At 47.6% G+C, this 16856-nt stretch overlaps 1 protein-coding gene across 4 annotated transcripts in view; it reads right to left on the reverse strand.

The window, feature by feature from the left end:
* Positions 1-16856, reverse strand: part of LOC147884413 (uncharacterized) — a 119985-nt gene that overhangs the window by 100308 nt on the left and 2821 nt on the right. For 3 of the 4 annotated variants that reach the window (XM_087398675.1, XM_087398677.1, XM_087398676.1), the window contains one exon: positions 2081-2219. In XM_087398675.1, the coding sequence (XP_087254801.1) occupies positions 2081-2219 (139 nt within the window). Of the gene's footprint in view, positions 1-1962; positions 2220-16856 lie in introns of those variants that run through there. The other variant, XM_087398678.1, reaches the window with a different exon arrangement.

Below are 16856 nucleotides of genomic sequence, written 5' to 3' on the forward strand. Positions count from 1 at the left end.
GGTGTTGGCCTTCTGCGGGGAAGGGCCTCTCCCCTCCGCCGGGCCAAGAGGGATAGGCGCGGGGGAGGTCTGTGCTGGCTTCGGGGCTGCAGGTGGCTCAAGCGGAGAGGGGGGTTCCCTCTGGATCATGCTCGAGGAAGAGGGTGGAGCGGAAACCACCGGTGCTGGGGGGGATCCTGGAGGGGGTGGAGGTCGGGGGACCGAGGAGGAGGGGGGAGGGGAAGGAGGGCGGGGTGAAGGATGAGAGGGAGGCTGGCTGATCTTCTCCTTTCCTTTCTCCTTCCCCTTACCCGGCTGCTGATGAGTAGTGACCACAGGGGGGGGCTCTTGCTGTAGATGGGAAGGCTTTTTTGGTCCTGCTTTGTTTCCCTTCCGTTTCCTTTTGACCTCCGTCCAGCCTTCCCCTTCGGGAGGGGGTGTCGCTGATTGGTGGGGGGGATCCTGAGTTACCTGAATGGGGGCCTTCTGAGGTTCTGTACCCGTGAAGCGAGGGCAGGAGCGCGCCTGGTGCCCGAAGCCATGGCATCTTAGACACTGATTTTGGGTGACCAGTGACCAGAATATCCGTCTCGATCTCGAACTCCGAGGGGATGCTCTGCGGATCGAGGACTGCCAATTTGACACGTGGCACCCCTTGGGCTGCCGCCGCATCAACGTAGGTGTCCTACATAGGCCAGCCAAAGTGCGCCCCCAGGTCCTTGATGATCGGGCGAAGCTCGGTTACAAGACCTGGGAAGATGAGGGTAACTGGATGGCGAGGAATGCGAAAGCGGGCATCGAAGTCCGCTACACTGAAACCCCTATACCATGGGACCATAAGGATGATCCTCCCACCCACAGAAGTAGGGGATCGCCTGACCATATCGCTGGTTCTGAGGAGAGCTTGAGCCAAAAGATACCACGTCCCATGAGTGCAACCAATGACTCTCCCATAAACGGATGTCTGGGAGAAGTCCGTGGCGGCCTGCTTCACCAAGGAGACCTGGTGCTCTGTCAGTGTTACGCGATAGGCTGATGGAGGGGGGGTTCCGTCTCGGCCACCGGTTCCGGGCTCGTGGCCGCCATACCGCACTGACTAACTGCGAACGCTCCAAAGTCAGGGGAAAGAGAAGGAAACGGAAGAGGCAAGGATGGGGGGATTGGTACGGAGGCGGGGGAGGGAAGAGGGAGGGATGGAGAGGTACGGGGAAGCGGGGGGGGGGAGAGGTGGTGACGAAGTGGCGGGTGGCGGAGGAAGGAGGAGGAGAAGGAAGGGGGGGGGGGGGGGCAGCACAGCGCAGGGAGGGTGAGAGGAAGGGGAAAAGGGAGGTGTGGCAGCGCCGCACGAGAGGGGGTGGGGAGGAGAGGCAAGGAAGGGGGGGGGGAGAAAGGGGGGGCAGCGTTGCGCCATAGCGGGGGGGGGGGGGGCAGGAGGGGGCGGGGGGGGTGGTAGCGCAACGCGAGGGGGGGGGAGGCGGGCGGGGGAGCTGAGTGCGGAGAGGGGAAGAGCGGAGAGGAGAGGGGAGGAGCGGAGCGGGGGGGGAGTGACGGGCGGAGAGGGGTGGAGCGGAGCGGGAGGTGAGCGGAGCGTGGAGAGGGGAGGAGCGGAGCGACGGGCGGAGGGGGAGGAGAGGGGGGTGGAGGGCCACGCAGGAGGCGACGGTGAGGGAGGAGGTGGAGGGGAGGGCCGCGCAGCGCGAGGGGGGGGTAGACGGGAGTGAGGGAGGGGAGGGAGTTCGCAGGAGCTTCTACCGTTATCAAGGCTTCGATTTAGGTATGGATGGAATCGAGTGGAGCAGAATACATCATTGTAATTAATGATCATGATATTATAAAGTGAATCATCCTTAAGCATATAAAAGGTTTCATAAATTGCCTTGGTAACATGTACAAGATACCATTAGTATGCATATAATCCTAAGGATCAAAAAATAGGTAAAGATACATCATGAAATCACACAAGGGCACACTCTTATGACATACCATAGTATCTGACAAATGTGATTCAACTTAATGATCAACAGCATATGCAACATGATATATTTTTGCATGGAATCACATATAATAACCATAGCAAGGTAGCAAGTTTGACACCACGAACCAAATAAGGTTTGCCTTCTTTGGTCCGACAAAGGACTACATCTAAATAGGGAATATTGAGGAGAGAATGAATCAGTATGTGTTGCATTAAACGACTGATCAGAGCTCGCTTTTGATCCTCAAATTTAAATTTAATAAACCTGCAACAAAAGCATCCAAAAATTTATCGAGAGAAACCTCTCTCTCTCTCTCTCTCTCTCTCTCTCTCTCTCTCTCTCTCTCTCTCTCTCTCTCTCCTGTTCTTTAGTTTTTCCACTCCCTGTCGCACATCACCTTCCACCCCACAAATTTCCTACTCCACCTATCACAACCTACACTTCGACCACGATCTCTCATCTATTTACTCAAGCCCTCTGTACGTACTTCTCAATTATATTGACTTCATACCCCTATTAGAGGACCGCACTGCCCCAATCACCCACTCACTACACGAGGTTACCCTTCACGCTTTCCCTCACACCACTCACTCCACCCGCCCACCACCACCTGGGACCGTACCTTGTAATAGTTGGTACGATGAGGAGTGTAAGGCTCTATGCCGTCAGTTCAGATTAAAAACCAAAAACAATCTTTCCAACGAAAGAGATGCTACGCCTACGTGAGTATTGTCGACTACTACGCAAAAAGAAACTAGATTTTGTTCGCCGGAACAAGGAACTAACAACTCTAAGGACTTTTTGCGGAGATTTCTAGAGGGACGATCCCCCTCACCACTGACTGACACACAAGTCTCGTATATGATATCCCAAATCAGCCACTTCCTGACCTCTCACACATGCCACACCCCACATCCTACACACTCTTCACTAGGGGATGAGTGAGGATGCCGTAATGAAACTTCATGATGGCCGAGCGAAGGATCATGAGGGGCTATGCACTGAGTTCATTGCATATGGGATTAACCTCCTAGCCCCGATCTTAGCAAAGCTCTGTTTGTTTGGGGTTTCCACACACCAGGACCATAACACTATTTCCCCCATCCACAAGGCAGGGGATCCCATGAGCCCTGACAATTACAGGACCATTATGATTGGACATGTCATGTCCAAGATTTATGCATCAGTGCTTGATTCTGAGGTCAGTCGATTTGTGGAGTGTCAAGGACTTCGAGCAGCACGACAAGCTGGATTCCGACATGACCATGGAACCATGGATCACATTCTCACACTCAAGTGTATCATTGAGGAGGCGAGGGCACGGAAGCAGAGGGTTAATGTTGCTTTGTGGATTTCTGCAAAGCATTTGATACGGTTCCGAGAGCCCACCTCCTCCGGCGCCTACAGGATTTGGGTTATGACCAAGAGATTAGGAGATCATTTGGGCCGTCATGGCACTTTACGAGAGTCTCACGTAGAGTCTGGGCAGGATCGTGGTGGACAAATGAGATCATGAGCACTATTTTGGTCAAACAAGGGTGTCCTTTATCACCTACCCTGTTTGGCCTCTACATTGACGAGCTCGAGACAGTGATGCAGACACGGGGTAGATGGATGCTCTCTTGCTGGCACATTGATCCGGATATTGCTGTATGGAGATGACGTGGCACTTTTGTCTTCCTCAATAGAGGGGCTCGAGAGACACCTTGACGCACTACAATGTTTTTGTGAATCTCATGATTTGAAGGTCAACCTTGGTAAATCCAAGGTTATGATCTTCAATACATATTGAGCCGTCATGCACCAAAAGCAGTTCACGTTTGAGGGGTCACCTCTTGAGATAGTTTCGTCAAACACGTATCTTGCGGTTGTCTTCTTCAGACCCATCTTCACTATGAGACCTGCGATGCACGCCCACCTGGGTAGGGGATACGCTCCATTGGCCAAACTAGAGAGGCCGTGCTTCTGCTCACTCTTTCAGGATCCATGGACCAAGGGGTTGCTTTTTGACTCCTTGGTCCATCCAACGGGGACGTATGGCAGCCCTTGCTGGGGGCCAAACTTGTCGGATATAGAGTGGGCTCGTGTGGAGCGGCTACAAGTTCTCATGCTATTGTGGATGATTCGCGGTAAGCCGTCTGTTTCTCACCAGATCATTTAGGCTGAGTTTGGGTCATCCCCACTACAGCTAGATGCCGCATTCCAGGTCATCACGTATCTGTATCGAGTCACGGAGTGTGGGGATTACACTCTGGGCGCAGCAGATTGTCATGGCTAGCACTGTCCTCCTCTATGGTACTCTCCACGGGAGGTAACCAGAGATGCTGGTATGCACGCACAGAGAGATGGTTTGAGTGACTGGGACTCCACATGGATAGACTCACTCCCTTCCAATATAGTATGGACTCTCCCTTCTTGTCACACGAGATCAACCATGTCATTCGTGAGGATCTCTTATAGCTACACACATTTCGGATGTGGCTAGGACCGAGCGAGCTTCCAGTGAAGCTCAGCTTCTACAGGGATCACTGCTTGCATATCACAGAGGAGGGTTTCATTGACCCACTAGGATACACGCAGATCCACTTACCCCACTCACTGAGAATTGGGCAGTTTCGGGTCTCTTCATATAGACTTCGTATTGAGAGCGGCAGAGAGGGAGAGGGGCATATGCACATTATGTGACATACGGGACGTTGAGACGGAGGAGCACTTCATCTTCAGGTGTCCTATTTACTATGAGATCCGAGGGCGTTTCTACCGCCTCTTCAGAGCTAGATCTGGGGTTTTGTCCCGATTCCTCTCCTATCCAGACCAGAGATGCTTTGCGGCTTCCATTGATGAGGCAGTCAGGCACCGCGAGAGGCTACTTTGATAGAGCTCTATCACGGAGTTCTTCCTACCTGATGACACGGACCCCCACAATACGAGGCCTCGACATGATCGTGACCTACAACCAATGACTCGACAACTCAAACTGAGGGTTTACATGCACATTACACTTGGGGATATCCCCTCTCTATTCAAAGTCAGAGCCCAGCCGATAGGGATTACTGTAGCCCTTGATAGGCGTAGAGCTATGACCAGGAGACATCACAAGGTCACACCCGTGAGCAGCTGACAGCACTCTATCGCCAATTTCATGCCTGCATTGCCTCGTCCACCTTGATGTCATGAGGATGATGATCATGATTATGAGATTGATATGTAGTCGACCACTGACATGACTATTTTGTACTCAATACTATCATTTTGCATTTCTGCATTGGTATGGATGCTCGTTTAGTAGCTCCACCCTCACAGCTCGTTTGTACCAGGATTTTCACAGTCTCATAGACCCATCGGTCTTCCAAAGACTTTAATAATCTCTCTCTCTCTCTCTCTCTCTCTCCACAGCCCTTTGGATATAGAGATCGAGGAGACCATGCCCTCCACCACATCGATAGACAACTCGACAGACATAGATACGAGAGCTCCTCACATCTCATCAGAGAGCCACCAAGTTACCTGGATATATGGAACTTGGGCATGTACTCGGAGTGTTAGCTCTGAACACCTGATCCTCTTCTGATATTTTGCTACTCTACTATTTTGTTCACTAGCTTAGCACTTTAGCTTTCAACAAGGACCTTAGTGAGTTCTTTGCTTTGGCCCTTAGTGGCTTGTATGAGTTACCTTTTGGTTTTGCACTTTGCCTCATAGGCCCGCGAGGCCTCCTATAGACGTTAATACATCTCTCTCTCTCTCTCTCTCTTACTGAGAGAGGGTTGCAGAGGCCACACGCGACACGGAGAGCGACCAGAGTTCTTGATGTCCCATGGGCCCATTTTGGCCTTTAGTGGACAATAATACACTTTCTTTCTCTCTCTCTCTCTCTCTCTCTCTCTCTCTCTCTCTTACTGAGAGAGGGTTGCAGAGGCCACACGCGACACGGAGAGCGACCAGAGCACACTCTATTGAGATCCGACCTATCACAGCTTTCCTCAGAGGAGACCGCTCGAGAGGAGGGGTCACTCTGAACATAGCTCAGCGGGTTCAAAGATCGAGGAGACCATGCCCCCCTCCACCACTACACCATGAGATTTGAGTTCCAGCTCCAGCTCCAGCTCTCAATTACTTCAAATAGCACATGATATGATATGTTTTGTATTTGATTTTGCTTGAGCTATTGAGCTCTTTATTTCAGCATAGTACTCAGCAAGGGCCTTAGCGCGCCCTTTGCTCTGTGGCTTGTATGAGTTTTTCCCTTTAAATGTACTTTGCACTTTGTCCCATAGGCCCGCGAGGCCTCCCGCAGACGTTAATATATCTTCTTTTCTTTCTTTCATTTCTCTCTCTCTCACGTAGAACAAGCAAAATGAACAGCCCACAAAATGGAAACACGCGTAGGTATGTACCACGTGTGTGGTGAGGGCTGCTCTCAGCTGATGCCCCCCCAAGGGGGCCCTTTTATAGTGCTGGAAGCCCTACACTTGGCCGACCAGATCTTGCTTAATCCAACCTATCCACAAACTAGGCTGACCCAATCTGTGCATAACTTGCTGCTGCTGGCCGATTCTGCCATTGGCCCAATTCTATTGCAGGACTATCACTTCTTGTTGTACTGCAGACCAGTATTGTTGTTGCTCCAGCCTGTACGGCTACTTGTCTGACTCTGCAGACTGTAGTTGCTGTTGTACTGCCAACCAGTACTGTACCTGTTGTACCATCCCAAGAACCTGTAAAATAGATGAATACAAATAGATAATTCAAGCACCAAGGACATGTGAGATATCTACTATACACATCCTTATATTACAAATGCTGGCAAAATGCCTGAATAACTGAATATACATGACTGCAAATTTTATATGAATATGCATCATGCCCTACTGTTGATGCTTGATGACTGTGTGGATACAGGTCCGGAACTGCCTTAGAATGCTCCTCTCCAAGTTGCCCTTTTCTGCGTGGAAGATCTGCTCCCATTGGCGAGGCTATGGGACTGGTTCGCTGCAAGGAACGGGCTAGCATGGAGGCAGGATGGAACAGCAGGCAGAAGACCAGAAACTGAAGGCTGCGAATGGAGGCTAAGTGTCCCAGATGTAGGGCAATGACCAACCAGGCTGGTCAATTGACCGACCTGGTTGGTCGGCTGTTTTTTACCAATCTAGTCAGCCATATGGGACGATCCTAGGTGACTAGGTTGGGCTATATAAAGCCGCCTTGTTTTGCCCCAAATGGTGTGCACTTTGGCACCTGTGATGGCCCTGAATCCTTGCCAGGTGTCATTGCCACTTGTGCCTAGCATTGGTGCACATGACAGCTTTCCTTTTCCACGCTTGCTTTTGGCCGTGAGAGCCCTTTTGTCGCTACCTTCAATCCCAACGGACAACTTTGTAGGCCATCTTCTGGTGGTTCTAGTGATGCCCTATAGGCCATGGTATGTGCCTACTAGGCATAAATGTAGTCACTTGTAGTGTTAGTGCCTTTTAGGCCACATAGGACACTTAGTCCTATGTGACACCTAGGACACTTAGTCCTAGGTCTAGGTACAAGTACCTTGTACTCCTATTTTTCATTATCCTAGTTGACGTGACAGCAGACTCTATCGACTCTTTGTACCTTGCTCTCTCTCTCTTTCTACCTATCGATCCTACAATGGTATCAGAGCTGGGGTTGACTCGTCTCCTACTCATCGTACTCACACCAACTCCCTTCAGCCTATCTGCTCCTCCATCCGTACAGTCCGTACGACTGTACGGATGACCGTACTCAGCCTGCACACAGGACGTACCTCCGTACAGAAAGTTCACATACCAGCTCTGTACTACGCAGCACATCTCTCCGTACAGGCGTACAGAAGGTCTAGTACCTGTTCCATACTGCATCCAGTACTTGCATCGCCGTACAGCCTGCTCAGTACTACGTTCCATACCCACTGCGTATCTATGCTGCCGTACATCGTACTGTGTGATACATGTTCGGTACAGTGTCTCGTAATTGCTCCTTACTGCTATCGTACACATTCCGTACAGCCGTACGTTGTGCTCCGTACTTGCCCTGTACCTACTTTCGTATAGCCTCCGTACAGTGTACTTGTGCCGTACATTGGATTCCGTACAGCGTACATGCATCCGTACAGACACATACTTGTCCCCGTATAGGTTTGGCACGTGTGAAAGCTATATACAGGACATTCTCAAAATTTGGTGCTTTTGAGGACTTTTGCTGTCCTTACCTTCCTTTTACTGTTTGAAGTCTTATCAAACTATTTCAACAGTTTGGAAAGCCTAAATCTTGAGGTTTATACTTTGGGACAGTTGCATTTTTGCAGTCACATTGTGGACAGCAAGTCCTAATTTTGAGTTGCAAGCCTTGAGGCTATTTTTTTTGGATTTGGTCTGCAATTTCTCGTTTGATTGCAATACATTGGGTCAGATTGGAGAACATTGAGTCACATTTGTAGGACATTGAGTCAAATTTTCAGACATTGAGTCAAATTTTCATACATTGGGTCACATTTGCAAAAATGTCAGCAAAATTTGGGGCTTTTCTGCATCGCCCTTTTTTTGGCCCATTTGCCCTCATTAAATTTGGGGCTTTTGCCAGATTTGCTGTTTTTGAAGTGAACATTGCCTGCCATAGTCACATTTGGGTCACATCTGCATTTGCCCTTTGATTTAGATCAGAAATTTGCAGATATTTGCTGTCATTTTTGGACAGCCAGCTTTTTGCAGTGATAGCCTTGAGGCTTTTGGGTTTTCAGTTTTTTTCAAGGTATCACATTTGCTATGGCTGGGAACAATCAAGATTTATTTGGAGTTCTTCATGAAGATGATAAGTTGGATGGCACCAACTATCCGATGTGGTCTTATCTCATGAAACATATTCTTGTTGCAAAGCATTTGTGGAATATTGTTTCTGGGGCTGATCTGAGGCCAGCCAATGCTACAATGGTTGCCTCTACAGCTGGTCCTTCTGCAAGAGGTACTCCTCCTGCTGGGGCTGATCTGAGGCCAGCCAATGCTCCAGTGGTTGCCTCTACAGCTGGTCCTTCTGCAAGAGGTACTCCTCCTGATGCCTCTTCCTCTAGCACTCCTGTTGCTGCTCTTCCAACTCAAGAATAGTCAAGATGGGATGCAAGAGATGCAAATGCACATTCATGCATTGCTTTATCATGCAAGAGAATCATTATTCCACACATCCGGTCTTGCAAGACAGCAAAGGATGCTTGGGATAAATTGGCTTCTCTCTGTCAGATTTGAAATGAAGCTCGTGTTGCATATTTGAGAAGACAATTACAGGAAGTCAGTATGAATGAAGGTGAGTCAATGGATGCATACTTGACAAAGGTCAAGGACCTCATGGAACAGCTTGCCAACATTGATGAGGTGGTGCCAAATTCACAGTTTGTTAGTACCACATTGAATGGACTGCGAGATACATATCAAGGGTTTGCTACAACCCTTCGATTAGTGGCCATGGGTAATCCAGAGCGCTATTCTTTTGATCAGCTAGTTAGTTTGCTTTTGCGGGAAGAGCAAAGTAGAGCTAATAGACAAGCCATTATTCCTGATCATGCATTTTCTTCACAGCAGACAGGAAGAGGCAAGGCTTCCAAGCCTATGGGCAAGCCAAAATCTGCACATAGCAGCTGCAATTCCTCCCATGAATCTAAAAATACAGCAGATAAGTCAAAGAAGAAAAGATGCAACTATTGTCGCAAGCCTAGACATGACATTTCAGAATGCAGGAAGCGCATTGCTTCGGAGAAAAAGAAAGCAGGATTGACAGTTAATGCCTCACATGCTATTGAATCCCATGAGCCAGAAGATGCTTCACATGCACATGCTCCTAAAGATGATTGGGCATGGGCTGTCCATTGCTCATTTGATCCCTCCAAAGCTGATGCATTCTTTACTGCTGATGATGCTCAGTCTTGGTACTTTGATAGTGGTGCTTCCAAGCATGTCACATCTTGCAAACAGTTGTTTCATTCTTTAGCTGATGCACCTCGAGGGGGGACTGTTACATGTGCTAATAATGCTTCATATGCTGTGAAAGGAGTTGGAGATGTGCAGGTCACATCCATTTCAAGCCATCATGTCACTCTGACAAATGTTCTTTTTGTGCCTGGCATTGAAGTCAACTTGATTTCGATTTCAGCAATTGCTACTTCTGGTTTCAGAGTGATTTTTGATGGCTACACATGTCTAGTTTATGATCTTTGTGATGACAATGCCATAGTTCTCACTGGCACTTTGCAAAAAGGGCTTTATCACCTTGATCATCATTCAGCTGCACTTTCTATTGAAGCATTGGCTATTTCAGATTCACAGCTTGCTGAAAGTCATCTTTGGCATAAGAGAATGGGCCATCTCAATTATAGAGCTCTTGCAAAGCTACATTCACAGCAGATGGCAAATGATGTACCTCAGACTCACACAGTTTCCAAACATGTGTGTGAGGGTTGTCTTTTGGGTAAGATGCATCGATTTCCTTTTCAAAAGAATTGTCCAAAACTCTCACAAAGGAAATTGCAGCTAGTACACAGTGATGTCTGTGGCCCAATGAGGACAAATGCCATTGGGGGGTATAAGTATTTCATGACTCTCATTGATGATTTCACAACATATTGCTGGGTATATCCTTTAAAGAGTTTTCTTATGCTTTCAGAGATGGCTGAATATGGTTGAGAATGAATCAGGATGCAAGCTTGTCACCCTCAACACAGACAGGGGGGGAGAGTATATGTCAAAGGAGTTTGATGCATTTCTGTCTTCACGGGGCATTATTCACTCATGCAATACTCCTTACACTCCTCAGCAAAATCCTGTTTCTGAAAGGAAAAACAGGTCCACAATGGAGATGGCCACATGCATGGTTAAGGCCAAGTCTTTGCCCAATAAATTTTGGCTTGATGCAGTAATGTGTGCCAACTATGTGCTGAATAGATCACCTACACGGGCATTGAAGACTATTACACCTTATGAAGCATGGAAAGGCAGGAAGCCTTCACTTTCACACATGAGAGTTTTTGGGTCTCTTGCATATGTTCATGTACCATCTCAACTGAGACATAAGCTTGATGACAAGGCAATCAAATGCATATTTATTGGTTACAGCCAGGAGAGCAGAGGGTATCGGTTATATCAACCAAATACTGGGAAGATTATTGTCAGTAGAGATGTAATCTTTGCTGAACATTCAGCTTCTCCTCTTGTGGACTGCAAAGCAAAGCCAGATGTTGACATGTTTGATGCCTTTGAATCTTGGTGACCTCTGCCATCATCAGAAGAGGATTTTGACCAGCAACATGAGCCTCCTGCAGGCCCTCCACTAAGCAATAATCAGCCACAACCTCATGCTGATTTGCAGGTTTCTCTTCCAGCACAAAATGATCCCACTACTCATGATGCAGTAATTGAAGAAAGAGCTGTCAATAGACAGCAAAGGCAAGTTCCCAAATGGCTTCTTGATACATTGAGGGACAGCAATCAAGATCAGCCTTTTGCTGCCCGGACAAGATCAAGCAAAAGACAAATGGTGTTATGGACTTTACTATCTTCTTATCTGCTTTAAAACCAAAACAAAATTTCAACAGAGTATCCAAAACATCCATTTAAAATTCACTGAAGCAAGTGCATATCAATTGATAAGAAATGCATAGTTTTTTGTCATCATTGCCCTCTCCAAAACTGAGATCTAATTTCCTGTGTGGTAGTGATGGTGTGCACTCCACATCCACCACTACCAAAAAGGAGACAACAAAATTATCATTAAGGCCTTTAGACCAACCATTATTTTTCTAACGTTGCTGTTCTTGTCATTCTCTTGTAACACAAAACAAAAACAAACCCTCTTTAAGATCTTTCTTTTCCTAAATTGTTTACATCCTTGACCTCCCGGTAGTATCTTTACCCATAGGGGACTCCATCTTCTTGTGGTGGTTGAATTCCTAATATAAATGTCGAGCTCCCACAAGAGGATGTTACCACGAGAGAAATCAGACCACCATGGGCAATTTTCCAATTGCCAGTATGAAGGGTCATGCATGGTGGTAGGATACATAGTAGTAGGGTTGGGAATCTCCGTCGAACCCCTACAATGGCAAGGGAGATCATATATCTTTCCCTTAGACTCAAACGGGTGAGATATCTAGAGAAATCACAAGAAAAAGGAGTATATAAGCCCATGAACAAGATACTGATACGCAAACACCAAAGGAGAATATCAATTTGAGTAAAAGAGGTCTGTACCTGCAGGAACAGACAGCATGGTCACTTTCTTGAGTTTGCACTCCTTGCTACAGCTTGCAATGAAGAGCCTCTGTGCCATAAAGATGCTTTTCACAGCAAAGAGTGGATGGATGCAATGAAAGCTGAGTTACAATCTATTGCCAAAATTGACACATGGGAATTAGTAGATCTCCCTCCCCGCAAGCATGCCATTGGAACGCGGTGGGTCTACAAATTAAAAAGGAAATCTGATGGCAGCATAGATCGATACAAAGCCCGTCTTGTTGCAAAAGGGTATGCCCAACAACAAGGCATTGACTTTGAGGAGACATTTGCTCCCACATCCAGGATTACTACCATTAGATGTGTCATTGCCATTGCAGCCCATCATCATTGGCAAGTGCACCAACTTGACATCAAGACAGCTTTTCTTCATGGGGATCTGCAGGAAGAAGTCTATATGTCACACAACCTCCTGGCTTTGAGGTTGTTAATTCTGAAAATAAGGTATGCCGGCTTAGAAAAGCCCTTAATGGTTTGAAGCACACACCCAGGGCATGGTATGCCAAAATTCATGCACACTTACTATCCCTTGGTTTTCAGAATAGTCCCACAGAACCCACTCTTTATTTCCGTGGGAGTGGATCTGATTTTTTAGTGCTGATTTTATTTGTGGATGATATGCTCATCATGGGTCCAGATACTCAGCAGATTGCAGCTTTCAAGGCTGATTTGCAGCAGATTTTTGACATGTCAGACATGGGACGGCTCCATTATTATTTGGGCATTCAGTTTGCTCATGTTGAGGGGGGTATCATGATGTCTCACTCCAAGTATATTGGACAGCTCCTTGATCGTTTTCAGTTTGAGGATTGCAAGCCAATCTCTACTCCAGTGGACCCTGGCTTCAAATTCTCAGCTCATGATGGGAGCCCACCATGTGATATCACTCTTTATCAGCAGGCTGTTGGATGCCTTATTTATTTATGTCACACCAGACCTGACTTGTAGTATGCAGTATCTCAGCTCAGCAGATTCATGCACATGCCCAGTTCACAGCATTGGCAGGCAGCATTGGTAGGCAGTGAAGAGAGTCTTCAGATACCTCAGAGGCACTCAGGATTTAGCCCTCTTCTATGGTGATCAGGGTTCACTTACCATGCATGCTTACACGGATAGTGACTGGGCAAGATGTTCCGACACCAGAGTGTCACATACTGGCAATTGTTTTTTGCTTGGCAATTCATGTATCTCTTGGCTCAGCAAGAAGCAACCAACAGTTGCCACGTCTAGCTGTGAGGCTGAGTACAGGGCAGCTTTCACCGCTACAGTAGAGTGTGTTTGGCTTCGACAATTACTTACAGATCTTGGTATTTGCCAAACATCCTCCACTATTGTCTACACTGACAGCCAGAGTGCTTTGGCCATTGCGTGTAACCCAGTGTTTCATGCACGTACCAAGCATATTGAAGTTCACTATCATTATGTTCGAGAGCGGTTGTCAGCAGGAGACATAGAGTTGTCCTATCTTCCCATAGAGGACAACATAGCATATATGTTTACAAAGGCACTTCCTCGTCCCAAGTTCGAAGTCTTCCAACAGGCTTTACACTTGGTTCCCTTTGTTACATGATCTGACATCCCTTGTACATTCATAGGTGGCTATATCCTTTTGGATGAACATGTGCCACCATGACCAGAAAATACCAGGTATTCTGAGACGTTTCCAGAGTACTTCAGCCCATCCCATGGAGGGGGGTTTGTAGGCCATCTTCTGGTGGTTCTAGTGATGCCCTATAGGCCATGGTATGTGCCTTGTAGGCATAAGTGTAGGCACTTGTAGTGTTAGTGCCTTTTAGGCCACATAGGACACTTAGTCCTATGTTACACCTAGGACACTTAGTCCTAGGTCTAGGTACAAGTACCTTGTACTTAGATTCTTTCATTATCCTAGTTTTGACGTGACGGCTAACTCAGCGACTCTTTGCTACCTGCACTCTCTCTTTCATTCGATCCTACATGCACGAAAAAGGCTGCTGTACGGACGTTTATTTCCTGTTGTACAACATTCCTGCCCGTGATCCTCCTGCTCTTTCTCTCTCTCTCATTCCAGCCCGTAATCCCTCTCTTCCTTCCCTTCTCCTAGCTGCCAGTTCCTCCCGCTAGCCACTACACTGAATGTGTTTCTCTTCCTTGGGCAGTCTCTAGCAAAGTGCCCAAGGGTCCTGCAAATCCTGCACTGGTCCTGTCTACCTGAAATCTCGACTCTCTGTCGAAAGAGAGAGCCGTCTGGACGCTGAAGCATAATGTGGTCATCTGAGATGTTAGGGTCAGAGACAATGACCCTAACACGAGGCACCCCCTCTGCACTGACTGCCTCTGCCAAGGAAGAAGGCATGCCAGGAAGGGAGGGGATCTCCATGACCACTCCGAATGTGGCTCCGATAGTGGCAAGCAGACCTGAGGAAGACCGGGAAACCTAATGAACAGTGATGTGACAATCCCCTGGCTTTGGGTTCGAGGAGGATCTTTCTTTTGCCCTACACCTTGGGCTTCGATCCGGTCGGAGGCATAAGTAAAGGCCCGACTTCACATCCTCGAAGGGCCTGGTAAGCAGGCAGTAATTGATGAGGCTGTAAAATCTTGTAAGGATTCCCCCCCTACCCCGCAACTAGTCTCTATAGTCAAAGATCTTATTCACACTGAAGTACAAACTGCTAAGAAGGAAGTGATTGTGGAAGTGGACAACAAAGAAAGTAAGTCTGATATTCAAGCAGAGATTAAAGAACACGAAGCTAGATGTGATAATGCGCTGAAGATTAGAATAGGGGGACTCCCAGAAGATTGGTACAAAGAGGAGGACACATATAGTGAAATATTTACAAAGATCAAATCAAGCTTGCCCAACATTGAATGGGTGAATGATGATGATCAGGATGATGACGACTCCAAGCCAGCTTCTATTTGGCACTATAGAGGTCATGCAATCCTTACACTGTTCCCTTTCTTCATGACTTGGGGCTCGGTCGCATGGTTATCTCTTACCGGCCCCAGGTGTTTTATGAGGATGAGCCTTCTTCTTGGGCACTCTCGGTCGGCCGGTAGGTAATAGAGCCCTGCTCTCTGCAAGATGTACCACTTACTCCCTTCAGAGCTTCTCATGTTTCAGTGGACACCTCATGGGAGATTTTGGCTAGCATTTCCTCTTGGCACATTTGGAGAGCCAGATGTACTGAGGCCTTGGATGGCACCCAGATACACCCATTACAGGTGTTTACGGGTATTTGGACTGACACGGTTCACACTTTGATAGCCATATGGGCTAGCATGCAGGGCCCTTCACACGCAGCCTCTTCTAGAAGGACTATATTTCTTCGAGTTTGGAGGGGTTCTCCCTTTTTCTCGGAGGTTTCTACCGGATTGAGATGGCACTATCAGCCTCAATCCTTTCTTTTTGGCTCTTGAGCTTTTTGTGCATTGCATGATGTATCCCGTATGGAGCTTGCTCTAACGGTTTTTCTTTAATACTTAATAGAAGTCTCTTTTTGCCCCAAAAAAAAAAAAATCCTTACATTGAAGTCAAAAGATATGCCGATCAAGCTTCTTCGACAATCTTACAAGCTGAAGGGCACCAAAGTATGGATAGCAGAGAAGCTTACACAAAGTCAACTCAAGATTAAGGCAACTGAATTAGCTAAAGTCAGGGCTGCCAGGAAGGATGGAAAATGGGCAATTTACTGTGAAGGCGTAGCACTAATCAGAGAGTTTAAATCAAAACCAAAAGACTCTCAGTCTTAAACTGATGTGTGGCTGTTTACTCTTCCAAAATATCATGTAGGTACTCTAAATAATAGGGGTTGCTCCTTGGGAGTGGCCATGTGCCCTCCCTACTCTCTCTCTCTCTCTCTCTCTCTCTCTCTCTCTCTCTCTCTCTCTCTATCCTTGCTCTCCGTTAGCTCTGCGCTAGCCTTGCTATTGCGCCGCCAGTCACCTCATCAGCACTAGCCTGTCAGCAGCGCCCTCCTTGTCAGCGCCAACCCATCAGCCGGAACAGAAGCAGTTGCGTCGCCAGTCGCCTTGTCAATGCTAGCCGTCAACAGCACCCTCCTCGTCAGCACCAGCCCGTCAGCGGAGCAAGACTCACACTCCAGGGTGTGGGCTGAGCCCCCAACCCAACCCTAGGGGTTAGTCACAATAGGGGGGTGCCCAATATACACACAAGCCACCATGAATGGGGAAGCTAGGACACCTGTGGCTTTCCCAAGGTCAAGACGTTTACCTTGACCCCGGCCAAAGCCTCATAATCCTCAATCACGGCCCTCCCTTTGCCCCCCCCCTTATGTGTTACACCTTCCCCATATGCCAAGAACTATCTACGGCAGAAGAGAATGGTAAGCATGATAGACCCACAAGAACATATTTATTACCTACAGCAGGAAATCCGTGAACTCAAGCTCAAACTTGCAGCTCTAGAGAGGAAAACAAATGCATGGGAAGGACAAGGAAAACAGGTAAATCATTCACGAAGTATTGCAGATACACAATACAGTAGCACACACACCACAGATGGCAACTAAAGTCCAGGACTTGGTTACAACTCAGCTCCAATCAGTGAAACAGGAAATTATAGCAACATTGGATACTAAAGTCAACACCTCGGAGGTATATGAAGAGGTACAAG

The sequence above is a fragment of the Dipteris shenzhenensis genome, chromosome 27 (assembly GCF_047967505.1).
Source record: "Dipteris shenzhenensis isolate YYH24624 ecotype China chromosome 27, Dip_SZ_1.0, whole genome shotgun sequence".
Lineage (NCBI taxonomy): Eukaryota > Viridiplantae > Streptophyta > Polypodiopsida > Gleicheniales > Dipteridaceae > Dipteris > Dipteris shenzhenensis.